We start from the raw sequence: 26382 nt of genomic DNA, 5'->3' as shown, positions 1-26382 counted from the left end.
TGTGTGTGTAAAATCACCCCATATCAAGTAAATTTCTCTCTGCAACAGATGGAGACCATTACAGAAAACCACAACCAAACAGCAGAGATGTGGATCCTAGTCCCTTTAAGTCTTAAAAGTTTCAGATTTAAATTCAGCAAAAAGGCTGATAGTTCAGCTATTACAGTAATTAATAAACTCAATTAGCATTTTGGGAGCATCAAAATGTAAGACATCTGGTTCCAATTCCAGTTTTGGCTCAGAATAAAAATACTTCCCTTACAATAGCCTGATTATAAACTGTTTTCTCTTTTTGAAACTATAGTCCTTCCCTTGCTGGAAGCCACCTCCCCACTGCCAGGAAGAGGAATGCAAAACATTCCCAGGAGCCGAGGCTGTGATGTCAGAAGTGCATTCCACTTCTCCCCAGTCAGGGCTTTTGGGAAGCTCTGGCCTTCAGCTAAACCCTGGGAAGAGATAGCAGCTAAGGTCTGCATTAAATCATACAGAGAATCTTTGTGCTGTGTTTTAGTGCTGGCCAGATCAAAGCCAGGGAGGGAACTAAAACGTGTTGCTAGACTTCTTTCAAAGTAAAAAGAAGAAAAAAAGTGCTTTGTAAAGAAGAAGGGGGAAGGAAGAAGCGAACAGGGAAGGAGGAAAAGGAAAAGAAAAAAGGGGTGTTTGGAGGCCACATCTTTTTGTGTGCCAACTGACCTATTTAGTGTGTAATAGCGACCTACAGTAAGTTCTGTGTTTGATCGAGAGATGCAGCCTCAATAAATAGGGTGGAAGAATGACTTTGGACAACTTCCTATATCAACACAGAACATCTGGCTACGTGTTCACACATATCTGTGCCTATGAAGGTGCAAAAAGATGCACACCACCCGTACAAATGAGAAAATGAAAACAAAACAGAGTTTCTTGTCAAGGTAATAATTTGGAAATTGTACTTCAAGACAAAAGGTCATTTTTACTATCATGGCAGGGAAGTCTTTATTTAAAAGTACTTAAATTTGGAAGATTAGTCATTACTTATTTCATTAATCTTTAAAAGGGGAACCTGCAAATATCAACCAAGGATGTAGCCCGTTGGTAGAGTGCATCCTATAGGGTCCCATAGGATCCTAGGGGTTGATCCTCAAGACATATAAAACCAGGAACAGTAACATAGGGCTATAATCCCAGCACTCAGAAGGAAGCAGGTGGATCAAAAGCTCAAGATCATTCTTGTTTATACAGCTCCAGGGCAGCCTGGAACAGATGAGATCCTGTCTAAAAGAGAGAGAAGGTTGAAAGCTCAACAGATGTTGGTTATTCATTTAATTCCAAGGACAAATGCTACTTTCTTCATACAATTTTAATTAAAACAAATTACTTTAAGGGGCTGGAGAAATGGCTTAATGGTTAAGACCTCTTGCTGCTTTTGCAGAGGACTAGGTTTTGTTCCTAGCATCCACATGGCAATTCAAAACTATCTGTAAATTCAGTTCTGGGAGATCCGAACCCTTTATGTGGCCTCCATAGGCACCAGGCAAAGCATAGAGACAAACATGCAAAACACCTATATACATAAAAATAAGTAAATCCTTAAAAAAAAAACCAAATTACTTTAAAAAATTACTTGCCTGGAATACAAACCAAATGAGAAATGTTGACTAACCCCTAAAATCTTCAGTAACAGTTCAAACATTCAACAAGACATGCCATGATGAATCAGTAAAAGGAAGGGTCTATTAAAGCTCTGGAAGTTCACGGGGGCCCACATGTGACTCTAGGGCCCGAGTGTTAGTAGAGTTCAATGTACAACAGGGTTTTGACAGCATCTGGTACAACCTCAACCTTAGCCCTGCTGCCACCTGGCCACTGATCTCTTCAGTCAACCCATCTCACAGCTAACAGTGTCATCCATCTCTATAAATGAACTTCAGGGGGATGTTTTTCTAGAAAGACTCATGGAAAACCAAACAACCAGAGATGAAGGGAACACATAAAAAAGTATAGCAAAGAAGAGTCAGAAAAGAATCAACCATGCCTAACACAGGAAATGAGCAAACTCCCAAAACTAATGCAGAAGAATGAAAAGAATATCAACAGTCCAGGAAACCATCATCTAAAACATTTTTAGGAAACTGAAAACCCTTTCAATAATGATATTAAATGTAAATGGACTGAATATACCAGTAAAAAGATACAGAGAAGTCAGTGGAATTTGAAAAGTAAGAACTGTATGTGTCCTACAAAAAAAGGGAAAACATTTAGCATGCCAAGGCATCTAAAAATTGACTATCAAAGGATGTAAATCATACTACTAAGTAAACGAAAGCAAAAAACAAGCAGGCATAGTTACCTTTGCAACTGATAAAAAAGACTTCAAACCAAAACTAATCAGACTGATAAAGAGGGGTCAGACATATTAATACATATTAATATTAATAAATGGAACAACGCACCAAGAAGATATTACAACTGAAGGGCTGGAGAGATGGCTCAGTGGTAGAGTGGATACTGCTCTTGCAGAGGACCTGGGTTCAGTTTCCAGCATCTATACCAAGCGGCCAACCTCCTATAACTCCAGTTCCAGAGAATCTGATGCCCTCTTCTGGTCTCCAAAAGCACTCATATACCTAGTACATATAAACTCATGCAGGTCTATATACAAACATATAAATTAAAAAAAGAATAGATTTTAAAAATATTCATAGTTAGCATACATTTTTAAATGTATTCATAAATACATAAAACTAAACAATAATAATTAGAGAAAAGAGGCTATCAACTTGAGAGTGGAAGGAACACGGGAGGGGAAGGTAGTTGGAAGGGGCTAGAAGAAGGAAAGCGAGGGGGAAAGCTATGTAAGTGTATTTGAATTAAGAACATATGAAAATAAAAGACACAATTATTGTAAGCATTTTTACATTAAATACTTGGAGTCTCCCAATTTCATAAAACAAACATTAAAATGCGACATAATTACAAATATGTATTAGTGGGAGGCTTCCAAACCAAAGATAAGCAAGGAAACTTCAGAGCTAAAATTCATCCTAAATCATCTGGACTTAACAGATATATACAGAATATTCCACTCGACAGATAAGTAGTATGTTCTTCAGTGGTATGTGGAACCTTTTCAAAAATTGATCACACTGGATCATGAATCAAGCTTTATCAAATTTAAAGAAAATAATCTGAGACAATGTCATCTGCCTTATCAGACTAAAATGGATTTAAATAAATCAACAGGGAAAGAAATTACAAAATACTTGGCCAGAACAACACAATTTGAATGAACAGTAACAGTAATCCAAGGAATCAGACAGGAAATTAAAAAAAAAAATTCCTAGAGTCAAAATGAAAATGAGAATACAATTTACCAGAACCTATGGGACATAGTCAAGTTAGTCCAAAGAGGAAACACTATACGTTTAACATTTCACATCACTGTGGCACATGCCTTTAATCCTAGCCCTTGGGAGGCAGAGGCAGATGGATCCTTGAGTTTGAGGCCAGCCTGGTCTACAGAGCAAGTTTCAGGACAGCCAGAGCTACACAGAGAAACCATGTCTCAAAAACCAAGACAAAGCAAACAAACAAGAAAGACTTCACATTAAAAATTAGAACAATCTCTGATAAGCAACTTAATGTCACAACTCAGGGTTCTCAAATGGGGCGGGCGGAAGCCAATTCCAAACCTAGTTGAAAGCAAAAAATAATAAAGGTCAAGGAATAAATAAATGAATGAGATAGAGACTATAAGAAGAATATGTTGGGTCAGGTGGTGCACACTTTCACCCTAGAACTTGGAGGGGCAGAGGCCTGAGTGAGTTCCAGGTCCGCCAAGGTTGTTCTGTAAATGCAAAGCAAACAATGCAGAACAAAAAAACCAACACCAGCACCAAAAAAACCCAACAACAACAACAATACACACAACCAAGGAGTTGGCTATTTGAAAAAGCCAGTAAGATTAACAAACCCTTAGCCAAACCAGCAGGGGGAGGGGGAAAGAAACAAACTAAGAAAATTAGAGACAAGAGGAGTACTGTTAAAACAGACTCCAATACAATCCGGAACATAACTAGAGAATACTGTACATACTTATTCTTCAAAAATCTAGAAAACCTAGAAGGAATGGGTATATTTCTGAACACATGTGACCTACTAAAACTAAAACCACAAAATACAAGGAACTTAAGACTATGAGCAGTGATGTGGGAGCTGTAACAGTACCAGATGGGTTCACTGCTGAATCTTATAAAATTTTAAGAAACATTTGACACAACACTTCTCAAATTGCTCACAAAATATAGAGAAAGAAATATTATGAGGTTTATTCTACAAAGTCAGTAGTATTCTGATCCCCAACCCACATAAAGACATGATTAAGAAAGAAAACACATACCAATTTCCCTGATTAACAGAGACAAATTCTCAACAAAACACCAACTTCAGGAAATCATTCAGATACATCATAACCAAGTAGGCTTCATCTCAGAGATACAAGGTTAGTTTAAAAGACACAAATCAATAGACTTAAGGACAGAAATCATGAAATTATCTCTACAGATGTAGACAAGGTTTATACGACTTTATCATAAATGTCCTGGAGAAACTAGGAATATATGGAGTATACCTCAAAATAATAATTATATAAAAGATCTATACTTAATATTATGCTAGACATAGACATACTAAGAACATTTTATTCTCTTTCCTGAGACAAGGATGTTCATTCTCCCATCTAGCTAGAGCATTAAGACAAACAATAAAGGGGTAGAACAAGAAGAAAGAAAAAAGGTTAAACTATCTCTGTTTGCAGACATGATTAGGGCTTAAAAGACTCTACAGAATTTACCAGAAGACTCTTTGATCTAATAAGCATTTTTAATACAGCTGTAGTATACAAAATCAAAACAACAGAAACTAGCACCCTTCACAAATATCAACAAAGAATTCACAGAAAAGAAATTAGAGGGAAAAAATCCCATTCATAATAGCTCAAAATTAATAAAACTTCTATGAATACACCTAACCAAGGAAGTGCAACATTTTTATCATGAAAACTGCAATGCAGAAAATAGATGAGGTTAAGACTTTTGATACTTGGCTTCATTAGGGTTTCTATTACTGTGATGAAACACCATAGCCAAAAAGCAAATTGGGGATAAAAGGGTTTATTTGGCTTACACTTCCACAATGCTGTTCATCACTGAAGGAAGTCAGCACAGGAACTCAAGCAGGGTAGGATCCTGGAGGCAGAAGCTGATGCAGAGGCCATGGAGGGGTGCTGCTTACTGGCTTGCTACCCATGACTTGCTCAACTGCCTTTCTTACAAAACCCTGGACTAGAAGACCAGGGTGGCACCACCCACAACGGACTGGGCTCTATCCCATTGATCACTAAATGATAAAATATCTTGCAGATAGAAATCATGGAGGCATTTCCTCGACTGAGGCTCCTTCCTCTCTGATGACTCTAGCTCGTGTCAAGTTGATACAGTACAGTCTGTTTCATTGGCAGTAACAATATAGTAAAAATGGCTATATTATCAAAAGCCATCTATAGATGGAGGCAATTCCCATCAAAATTCCTGTTACTCTCCACAGAACTAGAAAAAAATAATCCAAAAAATCAGTCCAAGGGAGACAAGACAGAACACAGCTAAATGTATACCTGACCTCAATTGTACTATAGACCTATAGTCAAAAAGACAACCTGGTGCTGGCAATAAAAGCAGAACTGGACCAATGTAACAGAATAGTGGATTTGGAAGTAAACAGACAAAGCTATAGCCACCTATTTTTTTTTTAACCAAGGGAACAAAAACATGAAGAAAAAGAGTCCATTTTAAGGAAGGATAATAACAAACGACCCTCCATCCCCAACCCAAATTCTTTAATGATATCTACTACCTTATACACTAATTTTAATTTTTTTGAAAAATTACAAATAGAGTTCTTACTCAATGGGCAGATTTTAAATGATGCCTTTCAAATGTAAATTTCTTATTAAAAACCGGTGAAAGAGAACTTAGTAATTTATCATTCCTTTAACTTACCTCAGTAACTATTTTTTTTTTTTTTTTTTTTTTTTTGGTTTTTCGAGACAGGGTTTCTCTGTAGCTTTTGAGCCTTGTCCTGGAACTAGCCCTTGTAGACCAGGCTGGCCTCGAACTCACAGAGATCCGCCTGCCTCTGCCTCCCGAGTGCTGGGATTACAGGCGTGCGCCACCACCGCCCGGCTCCTCAGTAACTATTTAAGAGTGTCCCACCACGGGCTGGAGAAATGGCTCAGTGGCTGTTCTCTCGCACAGAAACAGTTGGGCTTTTAGCATCCACACTGAGCAGCTTACAACCACGTGTAACTCTAGCTACTCTGGCCTCCAAGGGCACACATGTGCTCACACACACAAAATAAACAAACAGAAATGAAGTAAGTCTTTAAAATGGTATCTTATCAACAAGTGTCACTTTGGACAACAGCAGAAATCGACAAGCTGAAGGTACCCCGCCCCCACCTCACTTGGGGACAGCAAGGCCAGTGGTGGCCACTACAGTAAACAACTCCGATGAAGAGGTGGTGAAGCCTGAACTGGAGATGTGCAGGCGCTGACAAGTATGAGAGAGCCAAGGTCGACAGTAAACAGTCACTGCCCAGTGTGGTCGGTGGGGTGGGGTGTAGCAGCCTGGAGCTTACTCAGACAGGACTCAGCCGCCCAACACATTGCTCAGCAGGACGCTCACCCTGGCTCTGGGCAAGCAGGGAGGCAGGGATGAGGAATGCTTCACCTTCTGGACTGAACTGCCTCAAAGGACCACCAAGGTGGTCTGTGACGTGACTGAGGGTCATGTATGGATCAGGGGTCCTGATGCAGTGGGGGTGGAGGTGAGGAGTAGGGATGGGGACTAGGGGTCAATGTCTGTGGTGTCTCTGTGTCCTGTGTTACCACCTAATATCATGCCAAAGTCTGTTATCTATGCTGTGGCTTGAAGCCAGGTTGATGTATGGCCCACGCCTCGGCTGAGGACCATGTCTAGGTCCAAAGTCATACTGCAGTTGAAGTCTGTATTGATGTGGCCTGTGTTAACCATGGAGTTCTTTTGAATGTCCATGGTCTGTTTATGTTGCAGTCTGAAGCTATGTAGACATCTGTGGTCCTATTGCCGCTGGGGGCTATGTTCATGGTCTCTGCTGTCACCAGAAACCATGAGGAAGCTCCATGATCCAAGCTCCACCCGGCTGTCAAGAACAAGGAAGCTACTTTGGCAGTGACACTTTGTAAACACACAATTGAAAAGGAGAGACATGGAAGGCTTCTGTAATAACCCCTACTCCCACCCAATGATACTCTGCAAAAAATTAACAGCCTAAAAAGGAAACCATCAAAAAAAAATCTTAAAAATTGTGATTAAGGATGTTGAAGTGTAGCACTCCACAACTGACGGCACAAATGGACTTTTTATTTCCCGTTTTGTTGATGAGGAGGTCACAAGGGTGAATTGGAAGGACTGGAAGTGAGTATGACTGGGGTGTACAAGGTAAAATTCCCAAAGAATTGATGTGGGAGTGTCTTCTATCTATCTGTTGCTTTCATTGGTTAATTAATAAAGAAAACTGCTTGGCCTGATAGGGCAGAATTTAGATAGGCGGAGTAGACCAAATAGAATTCTGGGAAGAAGGGAAGTGAGCCAGACGCCTTAGCTCTCCTCTCCAAGATGGACGCAGGTTAAAATCCTTCCCAGTAAGCCACCACCTCGTGGTGCTACACAGATTATTAGAAATGGGTTAATCAAGATGTGAGAATTAGCCAGTAAGAGGCTAGAGCTAATGGGCCAAGCAGTGTTAAAAAGAATACAGTTTCAAAATAAAATAACATAAAAAAAGAATACAGTTTCCGTGTAATTATTTTGGGTAAAGCTAGCCGGGAGCCAGGCCGCAGCCCGCCACTCTTATCACTATAGATTGGTGCCCAACGTGGTAACTAAATCCACTTAAAAACCTAAGAGGGCTTAAAAAGATGACCCTCCTCCATCAAAGAATCAATAAAGATACTATTTTGAAAAAAGTGGAACTTTATGTATATAACAAAAACATAATAGCTGAGTCAAATGTAACTTCTTGAGGTACTTATTTAAAAGATGAAAGAAAAATATAAAAACTCTCATGTTGTCTAAAATGAACTCAAAATCTCCTTCTCCTGGTTCACGGTATTGTTGTGGTGGAGGAGCAGTAAGTGGAGCGAAGCAAGGTGAACATTTGTGGGGGTCATATCCAAGGGCCGATTCGACAGACCCAGAACGATGTCACTGTAGCTACATTTAAAAGGACTTGGAAAAAAATAATTTCTATGACAATGATAGGGAAGAATTACTTAAATTTTGACAAATAGTCACAGTATATTCTTGACAACTTCCTGGTTTATACGGTTCCAAAACGAAATTCTCAGGTGTGAAGGGGAACTTCGGAAAAGAAGCTGTGTCTGCAGAGACTGACATCAGAACATCCATACTTGGGAGAGATTTGAATGCTATAGGTCCAGAGGCTAATTACCTTATCTTGGGCCCCCAGAGCAGCCACTCCAAGCCTACCTTAGTTGTGGAACTAAAATCCTATGACGAATAGATAAAAACTTTTTGGGATCTACCAACTTAGCCTGATAATTATAATAATTATTATTATAATAACTTTTCCAGAGGTTTTGATACATAAGCTAGCCCAGGCTACCCTGGAACTTATAACTATCCTGACTTAGACCCAAGATCTTTGATTACAAGCATATACTACCATGTTCACAATATGATGCTTATAGTATCAATTCAAGTTATAGCAAATCTTTCACAGAATGTCTGTTTTCTGTTGAATGTTTATACTTTCTGTTCTTAAGGAGCTAGAAATCTACAAAGCAGTAAGGTAACTAAACTACTAAGCAGAATATGAGAAGTACTATATGAGAAACACAAGTTAAATCAAAACTAAGCAAAAACTGAAACGGTTCAAACACTACAGAGAGAGCTCATTCAGCTGGAAAAAATCAGAAGGGACTTCATGAGGAACTGAAACTTAGGATGTCTTAAATGGAGCGTCAAGACATCCCAGACAGAGTAGGATAGAAATACTAGGAATTTAGAGTTGGTTCATTAACTTGGCCAGTGACGGGTCAACCAAAACACATTTGTGGTGGTTTGAAAGAAAATGGCCCCCAAATGGTGTGGCACTATTAGAAGGTGTGGCTTTGTTGGAGGAAGTGTGTCACTGTGAGGGTAGGCTTTGAGGTCTCTTTCTCAAGCTTCCCTCAGTCTGACAGTGAGTCAACTTTCTGTTGCTCACAAGATGTAGCACTCTCAGCTCTAGTACCATGTCTGCTTGCATGCTGTCATGCTCCCCTTCATGATCACAATAGACTGAACCTCTGAAACTCTAAGTGAGACACCCTCAATTAAATGTTGTCCTTTATAAGAGTTGCTGTGATTGGTCATGGTGTGGTGTAGGAAGTCCTTCTGTCTTTGTGTTGCTTTCACTGGTTAATAAAGAAACTGATTTGGGCATGAATTTAGGTAGGCAGGGAAGACAGAACTGAGAGAAATGCTGGGAGAAAGAAGGGCTGAGTCAGAGAGACACTATGGAGCTGCTGCCAGAGTCAGACATGCTGAATCTTTGCCGGTAAGTCACTGCCATATGACGATATACAGATTAATAGAAATGGGTTAAATTAAGATGTAAGACTTAGCCAATAAGAAGTTAAGAGCTAATGAGCCAAGCATTAATACAGTTTCTTTGTGATTATTTCAGGGCTAAGCTAGCCAGGCGGCCGGGACAAACAAGCGGGCCCTCCTTGGAATAATGGTGTTTTCTCACAGCAATAGTAAACCCTAATTAAGACAACATTTAAATAAGCTGAAAGGAAATCTTCACATGCAAGTTGAGAAACAGGAAGAGAAACAGGTAAAGGTGAACAGAAAAGAAAGAAGCATCTAATATTTCTGAACAAGCAAGACACACCATCAAATCTGCTTCCTAAATATACATCAGAAATGAGTCAAGACCAGAAGTACGCTGCTAAGTGGCTTAGGGATAGAAGGCCCTGAAATTGGCTACCAGTTGCAAACCCTGCAATGTTTCACACAAGCAGTAAAAACGCAGCAGTGGAAAAGGTAAAGAGGGAATGAAGGAGCCATGTGGAGGAACAGTCTCTGACTGAGATACTTGTCCCTTAAAACTCGGGTTTCCAAGCTAATCACCAGTTATAATCCCTAATCACATGTAAATTCATGGAAGCAACAAGGTAGGTACCAGGGTTAGATTCCTGGGGAAAAGAAACCAGACAGCACTTTCCAAACCAACCCTAGAGAGGAAAAGCCTTGTGAGGAAGTTGCTTACTCTGCTCAAGGAGGTAAATCACTATCTAGTCTTGATACAACACATCACGCTTGTGGTGGTGTTTTGTCTTGTTTTTTTGCAACTGGCATGGAGAAGGGGCGAATCTAGTGCAAAGAGAAGTGGATAGACAGGCTCTATCTTTGCAAATTAGAGAATGGGGTATGTGCTAGTTTGAAAGCCCCTATAGAAGGTGTGGCCTTACAAGAGTAGGTGTGGTCTTATTAGAGAAAGTATGTCATTGTGAAGGCAAGTTTTGAGGTCTCATATATGCTCAAGCCATGCCCAGGGAGACAGACCACTTCCTGTTCCCTTCGAGCCAAGATGTAGGATTCTCAACTACTACTCCAACACCATGCCTGCCTACACACTATCATATTCCCAGCCGCCATGTTCCCAGCCATGAAGATAATGGACTAAACCTTTGAACTGTAAGCCTTCATCTCAATTAAAATAAGAGTTGCTGTGGTCATGGTATCTCTTCACAGCAACAGCAACCCTATGATGGAAACCTTATGCAATCAAGGGTGTCATAACATGGGTTAGAGTTAGAGGCCTTGCCCATCCTGTATTGTCTCAGCTTTCTGTCCTCTCCCTCAGCTCTGTAGGATTTTATACATAGGGTCCTTGATATGGAATCATTTTAAAAAACAAAACAGATGGGTGTGGTGGCACCTGTATGAAATCCTAGCACTTGGGAGGTAGAGGCAAGAGGGCCAGAAATTCAAGACCAGACAAATCTACAAAGTGAGTTTGAGTCCAGCCTGGATACATGAAACTCTACCTCAAAACTCCAACATCAGTAAATTAAAACAAAATTTAAGGGGCTCAATTTTTGGTTGCTTTAAGTCTTTGCACATCTCTATTCTTTTGAATATAAAAGTTGGTACAAAGAACATCTGCTTTGATATAATGTCCCTGCCCCCCATGTTTTATGAGATTATATTTGTTCTTTTCTATACATAGGATTTGAAATACTTTTAGACTTGAAAAAAATTCAAGAAATGCCTTTGTATTCATCTAGTAGATTAATGAATAGTAAGACTTATGTCATATTAGCTTTCTCACTGTCTCCAAATAAATAATATACAGTTGTGGTCACTGAAGTTACAACTGTTACTAATTTGTGGAACTATAAAGAATAACCTGTAAACACTGTACAATTTGACTCTGAATGCTTTTAGGTGTATTCTGAAGCACAAGGCTTTCCCTTTAAAACCACAGTATAATGAAAACATTCAAGATGGGAACAATATTATAACATAATATATAGTCCATATTCAAACTGTATCAGTTGTCCCAATAATGACTTTTAGAGCAGTGCTTCCCAGTGCAGAATAAAATAAGATGAGGCAGTGTTTCAATATTTGGCTTTTACTCTTTTGCCTTTGTATGACCAGAGCTGCTGCCTGCCTGCAGCTCTCAAGTCCTAGTAGACTCACTGGGAGAAGTCATACCATAAAGCCTGCCATAGGGGAGATGGATAACCTTGTTCAGCCTTACAATCAAATTCACAAGTGCTCCACAGAAATGGGCAAATGGTCTTCCCAACATACCTTTAGGGGGACAGACACATCTGTCATTAAAGATATCACTGACCTCAAAGTATAATAAATAGGAACATGTTTAATCCTTCACTAGACAACATCATTAAGTCACTTCTTTGTGTGAAGTCATGTACCCAGTACTCAGATTGTCTAGTGAGCAAGACTTCTATATTCCAGTTATTTAATTTGATTCTTGGATACTGATTCAAAAAAATCTTGTTAAGGCAAAAACATAACAGTTTGTTAAGTTTTATGGACTCTGGTAATTTTCCAAACTTAAAACTGAGAAAGGGAAAAAAAATTAAAAAAAAAACTGAGAAAGGGGAAAAAAAATCAAAACCCTTCATGGTTTCCATTATATGCAGATCCAACCGAGAGCTTACACACACACACACACACACACACACACACACACACACACACACACACGGTGTAGGAGGTCCTTTTGTCTATGTGTTGCTTTTCATTGGTTAATGAATAAAGAAACTGTCTTGGCCTGTTGATAGGGCAGAACTTGGGTAGGTGGTGAGACAGAACTGATTGCTGGGAGAGGGAAGGCAGAGAGAGACACCATGGAGCCACCAGAGTCAGACATGCTGAATCTTTGCTGGTAAGCCACTACCACATGGCAATATACAGATGAATAGAAATGGGTTAGCTAACGGGCCAAGCAGTGTTTTAATGATTATGGTTTCTGTGTGATTATTTCAGTTCAGGGCAGCCAGGACAAACAAGCAACCCTCCTCCTACACACACGCACACACACACACACACACACACACACACACACACACACACACACACACACACAGGTGTTAAGTGTGAGTGTAGTATAACAATGTCTTCCCCCTCTAGTGTTCACTCTGCCATAGCTTTCTCTACTTTCACTGTGGATAAGAAACAGAAATATTGTTGACAGTGAAAACATACTCCTTAAGTGACGCTCTGTTGCTTCAGTCACTATTCTAACTGTAAAGAGTTTACTGAGATGTAGAGTTTGGCTCTGGGCAAATGTCTGAGTGGCTGGCTTCCTTAAACCAGCTGTATAGTGTTCTAATTTATGAGCTAATTAGAATAAAGTAATTTTACTAGAGGGAGAAGACTTTGTTATACAGGATTGGAATTAAAGAGGGACCAAGCCAGTGTCCAACTCCAAAACCAGCTCTATATATTTATAAATATAAATACATACATATATATTAACGTATATATAAAAGAAAATTCACATACAATGGCTAGTCACTGAGTTCTGACTAATGTATACAATTGGTGCAACCCAAGCAACTGCTGGGCTACCGACCATCGCTATCATCACAAGAGAACTCCCTCAACCCTTACTTCCAAGTACTCCGTTTCACTGGCTGCCCCAGAAATTCAAATTGAACTGACTGTTCTCCCACTCAGGTAGTAACTAGGCTGACCCTGCTTAGTTTCTGAGATCAGAAAAGATTGGCTTATAAATAATGCTTCCTGTTTCCTAGACTGCTCCCATATACTATATCCCCTAGGTGCAATATAACAAATAGAAATCAGGATTATACTTTACAGAGATCACAACACTGTGGCTAGAATGTCAGTCAGAAGACAGAGCACATGGATTACTCTTTCTTTCTTTCTTTCTTTCTTTCTTTCTTTCTTTCTTTCTTTCTCTTTTTCTTTTTTTGTTGTTGTTTTTCGAGACAGGGTTTCTCTGTAGCTTTGGAGCCTGTCCTGGAACTAGCTCTTGTAGACCAGGCTGGCCTCGAACTCACAGAGATCCGCCAGCCTCTGCCTCCCGAGTGCTGGGATTAAAGGCGTGCGCCACCACCGCCCAGACAGACTGCTTTTTAAAAGTATTATCACAAAGCCACTGTTTGTGGGGATGTCTTACACTATACCTCAATAAAGTACCTAACGTACTGTAACTTCCACCCATACTACTCAGTAATCCCATGGAAGCAGACGACTAATGATCCTGACTTAACTTTTCAACAAAGAACAAGCATATTTACTATCATCTCATCAGGAAAATCACAATAGATTTAATAAAGTTAGTATTTCCAGATTTTCAAGTTCACAAACAAGTTTCTAAACATGTTGCCCAGTGTCTGACAAACCAACTTGGTCCCAATGAAGGTATTAATTGCCATAAAGAAATGAAGAATCAGTTCACAGGACCACAGGAATCAGCTACAGACCCCCTGCTGCAGGTGGCCTGGATAGGAATACATTAGAAATACGCCTATTCCTGACTGGATGCTATGCTTCTGATAAATCCCAACCCAAGCCAAGCCACAGGTGGCACAGACAGGCTGGCCACCCACTGATCACCCACAGCCTGGAGAACATGCGATCCCAGATTGTACTGTTCAGCTGATGTGAACAGAAATGTTTACCATTCCAACATTTCATGTCATCAGCTAGCTACCCACTAAAATTATCTATTCCTGTGGAATGCTTGGAATTTCCTCATTGGTAAGGATTTGGAAGGTTCTAAGTACAGACTCTATTCTCATAAAATGGTGCATTCCCCTAGACTACCAGGGCAGTTTTGTGGAAATCCACAAACTATAAGATAAGACAAATATGCTTGTGCCAAAGACAGTGTCTCATACAATTCTGAGAATATATATATATTTTTTACTTTGGATGCTAAATCCATGTTATCATTGATTTATATTTACCCATTTTTTATTTTTAAAAGTATATAAAAGTATTCCTGATATTAGAAAAAACAATATTTGTCTTATTGGACCTGGATTACCTTTCAATGATTTATTTCTAGCTCCATCCAATTACCTTAGAATTTAATAATTTCTTTTTTGAAACAGTTGAATAATATTCTATTGTATAAGTATATCACATTTTCATTATCCAATCATCAGTTGATGGACATCTAGGCTGTTTCCAAGTTCTGGCTCTTGTGAATACCAAGAGCAAATATCTCTATAATAGGATGGAGTGTCCTTTGGGTATATGCCCAAGAGTTGTATAGCTTGATCTTGACACAGATCTTTTCCAAGCTTCACGAGGGACCATCAAACTGACTTTAAAAGTGGGTCTATGAGTTTGAAGTGAGCAAGTGTTCCATTTCCTCTCATCCTTGCCAGCATGAGTTGTCATTTGTTTCATTGATCTTGACCATTCTGACCGGTTTAAACTGAAGTCTCAAAGTAGTTTCAATTCGAATTTCCATGCTGGCTAAGTAAGGACATTGGATATTTTAAGTGTTCCTAAGTGCCATTTGTATCTTATCTTTTGAGAACTCTCTACTTTGTTATTTTAAGTTTTAAATTCAGTTATTTCTTTTCTTGATGTTCAGTTATCTTTAGCTCTCTATATATTTTTGATATTAAGTCTTATCAAATGTGCAATTGATAAAGAAATCTTCCTGTTTTGTTCACAGGATGGTGTGCTTTTCAGCTTCATGAGGCCTCATCTACTGTCAGTCTTGGTGCCTGTGCTACTGGTTTCCCTTTCAGAAAGATTTTCCCTGGGCTAATGAATTAAAAACTATCAAACTGCTTCTTTTCTATCAGATTCAAGGTATCTGGTCTTATGTTGAGGTCTCTGATTCACTAGGAGTTAAGTAAGGCTCAGGGTGGTAGGTATGAATCTATTTGCTTTCTTCTACATGCAGGTATTCAGACTAACCAGCACCATTTGTTGAAGATTTTGTCTTTTTTCTTAGGACTGCTTGACCAGAGTTCTAAGCAGAACTTCAGCTTGCAATCTAAACCTGAGTCTTAATTTATTCAGAATAAACTGCCAGTCAGCCCACCCACATGCCCAACATGAGCCACCACTGTACACTGTCAGTTCCTAGAACCTCACAGAGCCCTCAAAAGAAAAGAAACTCCTGAGACAAAATATAATCAAACAGTACAGGCACAGATCAAAGAAAGGATAGTAAATGCTGAAATTGAAAAATACCAAGTAAAAATACAGGCAAGCCCATAAGAATATCACCTGACTTTTCAGCAAAAAAACAGAACAATACAACAAAAGTGGTCAAAAAAACCCACCACATCTACAAGAAACAACAACAAACAAAAAACAGAACAATATTTAGTAATAAATCTCAATGTTAAATGTCCCAATTGCCTAATAAAAGGACACAGGTGAACAGATGGAGTAGAAAAGACAATCTATCTTTTTGTTAACTCCAAGGTGTGCAGCAAGCCATCAGGCAAACACTGCATTAGGGTAAAGGGATGGAACAAGATAGCAATGTAAATATTTGCCAAGATGGACTTCAACTCAAAATTAATCAGAAGAGATAGGGATTCCTCGTGGATTTCTCAGCCATCCATATTATGTTCCCTCCCTCCCTTCTTCTTCTCTACCTATCCCCTCTCCTTTCCTAAGGAGGCTCCCTTTCCCTGTTTCCCAATCAGATCACTTGTCTCCTTCTATTCCCTTCTTCCGTAATAACTTTGACACCATCTAGTTGCTCCCTAATTGGACTAAAGACTGCTTAACAAGGACACTATGCCAAATACTAGAAACCCAGCTAACTACACAGTGCTAGTGGAGGCATGGTTACTGAAGAGAATCCACAACCACTAATTCATTAAATTAGCATAGTACTTAAAATAATCTATAAACATTTGTCCTTATACCCACACCTAAGTGTAGTCTTCACCCCTCATCAAGGAAATTTCTCTTTGCAACAGAGGAAGACCATTACAATTTTAGAGGCTAGAAAGATAGCTCAAAAGGTTAAAAATTCTTACTGCTCTTATAGAGGACCCAAGTTGGATTCCTAGCACCCAGGTAGGGTAGCTCACTCCAGCTCTCAGGAATCTGATTCCCTCTTCTGGCCTCTGAGGGAAACTGTACTCGTGCACATACACTCCCCAAATCTTCATAGATACATCTGAACATGCGTAATTTTTGAACTGTTTTTAAAAATTCTATGTCTCTATATAACAATATATAATTCAGTTCAAGAAGCTCCTCAGGATATGGCTATTTATGATCCTTTGGGCCATGTACAGACAGAAAAATCAGTTGATTTACATGGCCACAGAATTAAACTACTCAGCAGAAAACATGTTCACTCTCAGGGTAGGTATAAGGGCTGAACCAAGTCCCTATAAAAGTCCTGTATTGAAGCCCTAGGCCCAGAGCACTAAATGATAATAAAGTTAAAGTGAGGCCTGTAGGATGGGCTCAATTGATTATTACAGGTCCTTAAAGGATGAGAAGTCTGTGCATGGATAGACATCAGGGGTAGACACACACAGGAAAGGTCCTGAAAGATGATACCAAGTGCATTGTGTTCCAACAGCCAAACAGAGATTCAGAGGAAATCTATCTCGCTGGTACCTTGACCCATCATAATCTATACTGGGAGAAATAAATTTCTATTGTTTAACAAGATACGGTAGCAATTTGTTAAGGCAGCCTGAACATACTAAGCAGCTAGTGCAAATTTATCTGTTACCACTGAGAAGATGACCAAAGTCGAACAGTACTGTCTGCACAGCCCAGGAGACCTGGACTGTCTCACCTGTCTGGGAATTTTATGGCTTCTTCTTCCCTAGGGGATTTTGAATACTGGCCTGTTCTTTGTGATAGGACCATTGTTCTACAAATGGAGATATTATATGCTACTATCATTGGATTAAATTACTGTATATTCCAGAAATGTGCAGCAAATAATTTGTTGGGATTTTAAGGGTGTGCTGGCTTGAATGAGAATGGACTCCAAGAACTCATACATTTGAGTGATTGGTCCCTAAGCTGATGGAACTGATTGGAAAAAATTAGGAGATATGGCTTTGCTGGAGCAGGTGTGTCAGTAGGGATGGGCTCTGAAGTTTCTGAAGACTCCTTCCATTCTGAATCTGTCCTGTGGTTGTGTCTCAAGAGGTGAACTCTCAATCACTGTATCAGTGCCACGCCTGCCTGCCTGCCTGCTGTCACGCTACCCGCCGTGATGGCAATGACTCTAATCCTCTGAAACTAGAAGCCTCAAATAAAATTTTTTATGTTGTCTTGGTGTCATATCACAGCAATAGAAAAATTTAAAAAAAAACATGGTTAAGCGATCCTTTTAAATAAAATTAGGTAATATATTGAAGGCCCTAGCAACATTTAGGGGCATCCGAATGCTGTATCTTACTTGGCATCACTAACACTTAGAAGAACTTCTTTTCTGCGTTTGTAGCTACTGATTACATTTATACATCTAACTTGCTCTCCCCTCACTTCCTCCCAAGCTCCTTTTCTCTCTCTTTCCCAGTATTAGGAAATGAATTAAGGTTTAAGGTGCTTCAGCACTGAGCTCAATCCTTAGTCCTGCTTTCTTTTGAGGTGACCATTTTAAGAAAGACACATAAAGGGACTCTAGGAAATTCATGACATTACTTTATTTCATATATTTTCACATCTGTAGCTTTGCTAAAATGCCTACTACCAGCACTAAAATATGTTGCCAGTTACCCTAGTTAGTACAAACATTCTTTTCCTTGAGAGAAAACCCACTTCTTTCAGCATGGTACAGCATAGAAACAGCTAGGCTTCACATGTCATTTCTGGACAAATACAAGACTCTTTGCAACCCTTCTTTTAAGTCTACACTCCAATTAGGTAGCAAAAAATACTAAAAGAATAAAAAGAAAAATCTCCAGGAGAAAAGAATGAGGAAAGCTATAAGAAGGTAACAAGGTAGGCACTGTACACATGGTAGCCTGAGGCCCTCTCACAAGTGATCCTAAGAATCATGAAGAGATCAGTGCAGACAGAAACGATCACTAGCCACGATGCTCTAAAAGACCTCCTGTGGAAGGAAGGTAAGCTTATGTCTAACATCTGTAGCCAATCCCAAATCCAAGAATCTAGGAATTTCATAGATGGAACGGAACCTTCTACCAATAAATTTAATAATTAGTATTTACCAAAAGTAATAAAGATTTTTTGATAGTAAAAACTATTCTCCTAAGCAAAAGAAAGCAAATATTAAAACTGCTGTAAATTTTGGTCTAGTAATGATTATTTAGTCTCCTGGAGTTCAAACTATATTATGCATTAATCCATTCTTTTTATATTTCCCTCTTAAATGACATCAAGAAAAGAATAAAGTAATGCATATTACCCTATTGTCACATAAGATCGCCTACTACACCTATTTTCCTAGAAAGAACAAGAACAAAAACAGCCAGACTGTAGATCATACAACACACGTCATAGACAAAAATCCTCAAGTGGTTGTTTTTCCTACTCCCTAAATCCGAATTATAAAATCTCTGATTCCAAGCGGACACAATCCTGTCACATAAGATCCAAGTCACATCCTGGCTTTCCTCTCTTTTTTCCTGGCATTTTTCTAACAAAGTCACAGAACTTTTCCTGGTAAAAATGTCTTCCGCTTATGAGGCAAATGCACAGTTGACAGCTGGACTCAGCTTGCTGTACTCACCAAGGAGGGAAGATGTAGATGATGTCCTGGGGATGCCCCCTTAGGTGGTCTGCAGTCTCTCTGGTAAAGAGAACCTTCAGACAGGCTCCCAGTCCCGGAGCTGTTCCTCTGGGAGGGCTGGTGGTTGGTGGCCCTGCTAACTGCTCACACACTGCAACTTGCATGGTGCATTCCTCATGTAGTTCCAGAATTTTCACAGTTAAGACACCAGACTTTCTGCCTAGAAGCAGAACAGACCAAAAAAAAAAAAAAAAAAAAAAAAAAAAAAAAAAAAAAAAAAAAAGAAAGAAAGAAAGAAAAAGAAAAAAGAAAAGAAAAGAAAAACCACACATTTAGAAACATCCTACACATTAACTGCTTCTCTGCTTCTGTCAGAAACTATGTACCAGTGACAGTAAAGGAATGTTCATGGACTCCTGAGTGCTTGAGGTATGGATTTAAAAGGGTAGAATTTAATCTGGATTCCAGGAGTGCCCCTCTTATAGAATTGGCCAAATTACATAGATTTTAATTTCTCATCTATGAAACAGATAATGTCACTTGCTCCAGTCAAGATCTGAGAGAATTCAAGGATAAACAAAGGGGACCCGATGCAGTAATAGTTATCGACACACATGTTGTACCAATGTAAAAGCACAAAGAACTGGGAGTGTTGGCTCAGTCATAGAATATTTGCCTAGCATGAGTGTGGTTCACCTCATAAGATCAAGTGGCTGGAGTGAGGTGGGACACGCAAAATATTCCTAATAAAAGTCAAAATCTTTGCAAAATCCTCATTTTGGGTGTGGAAAATGTCATCTATAATCCTAACTACTAGAGAGACTAGGTCAAGAAAATCCTGAGTTAAAAGCTAGTCTGGGTATCACAGGGAACAAGATGGGAAGGGGAAGAAAGCCAATTAGCTGGAAGAAAGAGGAAACACAGCAGGGGCACACGAAGACAGGTGGGTGATGTCTCCTAGGGAGACAAAAACTGCTGTGACTCAGAGGAAAGCTGGGCTTTTCAAATCTTTGCTATAAAATACACACAAAACACATACAGGCAAAAGATTAACATGTACTATTAGTTGCAGATAATGAATATATTTTATCTTTTTCTATTAGTGTTTCTTTAAAATACAAAATTAGCTAAGCAGGAATAAGCTGCAAATAACACTCAGTATCACCCGTCTCTCAAACACTGCAGATTAACAGCAAAAAGATCAAAGCCAAGTTTCAAGTTATATATTGTTTCATTTCTGTTTCCAATTCTTCCTCTCTTTTGCTTCATGACTTTGTTTTTCTTTTCCTCAAGCTCCCCATCCATTCTCCTGACCTAGTGCTAGAGTACAGGTTTGTACACTGAGCTGGCTCACCAGCTCAGGGCACTGTTCAGGATGACTGCTTCTCACGGTCTGTACCTGTCTCATTGAGGATAGAAAGGAAACAGAGTGAGGGAAGGACGTGAGCATGTGCAATGTCAAGTTCCTGCTGAGCATAATGTGAGCAGAAATGGAAGTGTAAAGACAAACTTCTATGACAGCACTGACAAAAGAGCAAGCACGTGACTCTGGCACATCATGTCTGTCTTTAATGAAAAGTAGTTGTTCTTCAACGGAGAACAGAAGAACAAGCTAGGATCGATCAGTCATTTTAGTTTGCATATTTCTCTAGGGTAAGGCAGACAAGCAGTACCTAGAAAATTAGGGGTTTTAGAAGCAAAAAGAAAAGTGGTCTACAGAGAAACCCTGTCTTGAAAAAGGAAGGGAGGGAGGGAGGAAGGAAGCAACCCATGCTGGTGATTGAGCAGAGAATTGATTGCTGCTGTTTACTGAAAAGCAGCCTGTATCTTTTTAGAAAGACAGAAAGGAATAAAGAAAAGTCTTTCTGGTCTTGTAGCTACAATATTTGCTGTGCATCACACTAGATATGAGGAACTACCTATCAGGTAGCAAAAAGTAACAGATACTCCTCAGTGGTTACTTTAGAGTATGTAGAAATTCATAAAAGGAAAACAATTATAGGAACACACAAATATTATTAGAGCACAAATACCTATGATTCCATTATTAAAATACACTTAAAAACATAGGATGAGCCACACTATTACCGACCGCTCATTTTTGAAAGCATTTAGTAAGTACTAACAATATTCCAAATAAGATAACGCCTTCTCAATATGCACAGCACTGAATACCTTGGGGGTAAACAAGTTATTTTCTGTTAACTGTGATCATGCCCTGAACACCACAGCTGGAAAGAAGGACAGCAGTCTTGTCCTCTGGGCAGAGTACCACCAGGAGCTCTAGGGGACACAAATGAACAATGCCTCTGTGGAACAAAGCAAAGCAGTCTCACTTCCACTTACCTGAGAGAGAAAAAGAGCATGGGATAAGGTCTGTCAAATTATCTGCTGGAGGCAAGCTCCAAATTTGAGCCCAAGAGATATAAGTACCAGAGACACTCATTTTAAAAAGAATACTGTTTTGCAATCTGATGAACAGTTCAAAAAAAGGTCATTTCTATGCTGCTAGGGCAACATTTTCCAAAAATGTTGGAGCATTTAATTAAAATATCACATCATCCAGGAAACAGATTGAGTAACTGCCAGAAACAATTACTTAGCTATACTAGAAAGATTTTTAAGAGCTACAGGCCTTTAAGGAGGAGCTGAGTAAAACTGTCTTCTCAATATGACAGGGCTGCTGTACTCATGAACGCAGCAGCTCTGGTGGGCTGCACAAGACCTGCAGGAAGAAAGGTGAGTCAGCACTGTGGCAGGGAGTGGGAATGAGTTCTTGAGCCTGAACTATGGAGAGCTGATGGCTTCTGGGGGAGGGAGAGTTGGTTTTCTTTAAAGATATGCTCCTGGTTGGTTGACCATGCTCCAGCTTTTAGAAGGTTTGAGAGGGACCTTGTAGATTTTGTTAATTTCATGAACTTCCTGCACTTCTTTAACTTCTGGAGCCTCATGATTGCAACACAATAACTCTACCCCTTCCTCCAGCTCTTAGGTTCTTTCTACTCTTCTGTGATGATTTAAGCATTGGAGAGAGTGATCGAGATGCTTATAAGTGACTAAGCAGCGGGCCTCTATGCCACAGCAATAAAATAAACTTGTTCTTAGGAGTTTCACCAATGATCATGAATTTTTCAAATACTCTTAATCTACAAAAAGGAATTTTTGTTCATTAATAATTCTTTGGGTGCAAATATGTTTAGAAACAACTTGATGTGAAAGACCCTCAGAGAGTGTCTTTCAGTCTGGGGAGACCCTTCCCAAGGAACAGCGAGGCCAGCGGATGCAAACAGCAAGAGGTTTATTCAGATACACAGGTACCTGGGGCGTCCAAGTCTCTCGGAGGACTGGCGCGCTGTCAGGCTGGGGTAGTGGGTTTTTATAGGGTAAAGGGAGCAGAAGCGCGGTTACAGAAGCGAGATGCATAGTTACAGGGTTTTCATTGGTCAGTTTGAATATGGCCGAGTTCAAGTCGGGACAAGGTCCCTGGTTCCCAAGAATTCAGATATGGGCTGCCTTGGCTCTTGTCTAGGGCAGACGGGGTGTCTTTCTCGGTCCTCCCCCGGCCCAGCCACAGGTGTCTCTATCTCGTTTTGGCAGCTTCTAAACTGCCCTTTGTTAAAACCTGAATATTCAGTACAAGCCTTGCAAAATGTTGTTACCGGTGCGAGCTGGACAGGGGGCTTTCACATGCACATTACATTCATTCAAGAAAACAATAGCAGTTCCTTTTCTACTAGGTCCTCTGATGTCCCCCCATCTACTTAAGTACTAGACAGGAATTCCTCCTGTGGAATAGGCCTTAAATTAGATTGGAAAGCTGATTGTTGTTCTCATAGCAATCATGACATTATTGTACCTGTAGGCACATCCTGCCTGGTATTTTGGTAATACAGCATACTTTTTTCTAACCCCCTTCATTGTTTCTGCTATTTTATTACAGCCCCTAGGCAGTCATATTTTTTTAATATCACAGCTTTACTTAAGGTAGCAACTTTACAAAGGTTCTATTTCTTCCAACCTGTTTTTGTAGTTCTTATAGATTGAATAGGAAAACCGATTTGAGCTGGGCAATGGTGGCTCATGGTTTTAATCCCAGCACTTGGGAGGCAGGGGCAGGCAGATATGTGAAATTGAGGCCAGCCTGGTCTACGGAGTGAGTTCCAGGACTGCCAGCGCTGTTGCACAGAGATACTCTGTCCTGAAAAAAAGAAAACTGACTTGAAAATGCTTTTAAAGGCTAATGCTATTATTACTGCGCATGTGCTGGACCAGGTATTACACCATGTGTTTACTGTGATCCAGTTCCCAGTGCTTCCAGAGGTAGCTAATACTTTATGTATATTAACTATTACCATTAGAGAAACACAAATCAGGTGTTTGTATTTCTAAATTTGAGGATTAAAAATATTTTTATTTATACTTTAAAATGTTCACACAGTGTATTTGGATCATAATCACTCTCAGCTTCTTCTCCTAACTCTTTCCAGGTTGAGCCTCACTTCCTTATCCTCCCCCAATTTCATGTTCTCTGTTTTTTTGAATTCCTTCTGATGTTGTTTTATAACAGTCCATGACTACAATTTGTGCTGTCCATATAGTCCCAGTTGTGGTGCCTTTCACTGGAGAGAACACTCTCTGACATGTTTGCATCCAGGAGACTTGGACCTGTCATGCAGCGAGAGCACTGTACCTTCAATTAGCTGTAACTCAGCTGGGGTAGGCTTCTGGTGACGCACTTGCCCTTGGGTTATTCGTGATCATGTACACAACCTATCATCATACTCCCTTAAGCAACCCTAATAAACTCAATAGTTTGCTAGGTCAAACTTCGATAGAATCATTACTTTGGTCTACCATGAATAGAAGTTGGTTTGCCTTTCCCTAGAAAAAGCTTACTGAGACTGCCCCTGGAGAGGGAAGTGTCTGGGTTACTAGTTGGAGAGCTCTGTTCTCTGCACCCTAGCCCTAGGAGGCTCATCCCATGGCTCATGCCAACCCACCAAACCCCAGAGACCCTGGAGTAAGCCTCCCAATACTCGCAACTATTCCCTACCACATCTGTGCACACCACAGCCTTGGCCCAGGCTGCCCCTAGAGAGGTGAGTGTCTAGGTTCCCAGTTGAAGGGCTCTGCTCTCTAGGCCCAAGCCCCAGGAGGCACACCCTGTGACACAACCCAACCCACCAAACCCCAGAAACTCCGGACCAGCATCCACACACACACAATTCCCACAGCATTTCATCTGTGCCTACCAGAGCCTTGGTCCAGACTGCCCCAAACCCTACCTACACCTGAAGGAGCCCAAGAATCATATCAGATCTGCCTGCACCTGGAGAAAGAGCAACTACCTAAGCCACAGGCACTACCTTCACTAACTGGAGAAAGAGAGACCCCGAGAAGCACAGGCATATAGATTTCTCTAAGTTCAAGACTACCCTGGGCTACACAAAACCAACCAGAAACAAATCTAGGTGGTGGTGGCCTACAGCTTTAATCCCAGTACTAAGGAATCACGCCTTTAATCCCAGCACTAGAAGAAATATAAAATGGGAGGAGAGAGAGGCTCTGTCTGCTTAGTTTGTGGTTGTCCAACCTTGGTAGAAGTAAGAATTCTCTAGTGGTTTGGCTGGCTGCTTTGCTTTTCTGATTTTCAGGCTGAACCCTAATTTCTGTCACTGGGTTTTTAGTATTCATGCTACAGTCACAAATAACAAAAAATATCTTGGGATAATACTAACCAAAGAAGTAAAAGATCTGTATGAAAAGAACTTTAAATCTTTGAAGAAAGAAACTGAAAAAGACATCAGAAAATGAAGAGATCTCTTATGCTTTTAGATAGGTAAGATCAACATAATAAAATGGCAATCTTACCAAAAGCAATCTACATATTCAAAGCAATCCCCATCAAAATCCCAACACAGTTCTCCACAGACCTTGAAAGAGCAATACTCAACTTCATATGAAAAAAACAAAAAACCCAGAATAGCTAAAACAATCCTGGACAATAAAGGAACCTCCAGAGGCATCACCATCCATGACTTCAAGCTTTACTACAGAGCTATGGCAATGAAAACAGCTTGGTATGACACCTTGAAATTTGCAGGCAAATGGATTGGACTAGAGAAAACTACATTGAGTGAGGTAACCCAGACCCAGAAAGACAAATATAGTATGTACTCACTCATAAGTAGATATTAGACATAAAACAAAGGATGACCAGCCTATAGTCCATGACCCCAGAGAAGCGAGGTAACAAGGAGAACCCTAAGAAAGACATACATGATCTCCCTGGAAAGAGGAATTAGAAAAGATCTCCTGAGAAAATTGGAAATGGGGGGGGGGGGGCAAAAGGGAGGGAGGGGAGCAGAACATGGAGGAATGGGATGGTTGTGATGGGAGAGTGACAGAGAGGGAGAGCAAGGAAAGAGATATCTTGATTGTGGGGGCCATTATGAAGCCTGTAAGAAACCTGGCACATTAGGAAAATTCTCAGGAATCCACAAGAATGATGCCAGCTAAGACCCAAAGTCATAGTGGAGAGGGTGCCTGAACTGACCATCCCTGGTAATCAGATTGACGACTACCTTAATTGTCACCATAGAACCTTCATCCAGCAACTGATGGTAGCAGATGCAAAGATCCATAGCTAAGCAGTAGCCCAAGCTTCCAGAGACCAGCCCAAGAGAAGGAGGAATGATAATATGAGCAAAGATGTCATGACCATAATGGGGATACCCATAAAAACAGCTGGCCAGAGCCAGCAAGAGCTCACTGACTCTGGAGTACTAGCAAGGGAACCAGCATAGGACAAAACTAGACCCAATGACTGTGGGTGACACTTGTGTGGCTTGGGCAGTCTATGGGTCCACTGGCAGTGGGACCAGGATTTATCCCTAGTGCTTGAACCGGCATTTTGGAACCCATTCTTTATGGAGGGATACCTTGCTCAGCCTAGATATGGGGCGGGGGGGGGGGGGGGGGGGGGGGGGGGGCTTGGTCCTGATTCAAAATGATGTGTCAGACTTTTTCTTGACTCTGCTTGGTAAGCCTTACCCTCTCTAAGTGGATGGGGAGGGGCT

At 40.2% G+C, this 26382-nt stretch overlaps 1 protein-coding gene across 1 annotated transcript in view; it reads right to left on the bottom strand.

Moving 5' to 3' along the window:
• The window catches only part of Spidr (scaffold protein involved in DNA repair), a 213039-nt gene that overhangs the window by 115764 nt on the left and 70893 nt on the right, over positions 1 to 26382 (bottom strand). The window contains exon 8 of the mRNA XM_005370370.3: positions 19304 to 19523. Within this exon, the coding sequence (XP_005370427.1) occupies positions 19304 to 19523 (220 nt within the window). The remainder of the gene's footprint in view (positions 1 to 19303; positions 19524 to 26382) is intronic.

Source organism: Microtus ochrogaster, unplaced genomic scaffold, assembly GCF_000317375.1.
Source record: "Microtus ochrogaster isolate Prairie Vole_2 unplaced genomic scaffold, MicOch1.0 UNK77, whole genome shotgun sequence".
NCBI classification, from domain to species: domain Eukaryota; kingdom Metazoa; phylum Chordata; class Mammalia; order Rodentia; family Cricetidae; genus Microtus; species Microtus ochrogaster.
Note: the sequence above shows the minus strand (reverse complement) of the source record. Positions and strands in the feature narration are given on the sequence as shown.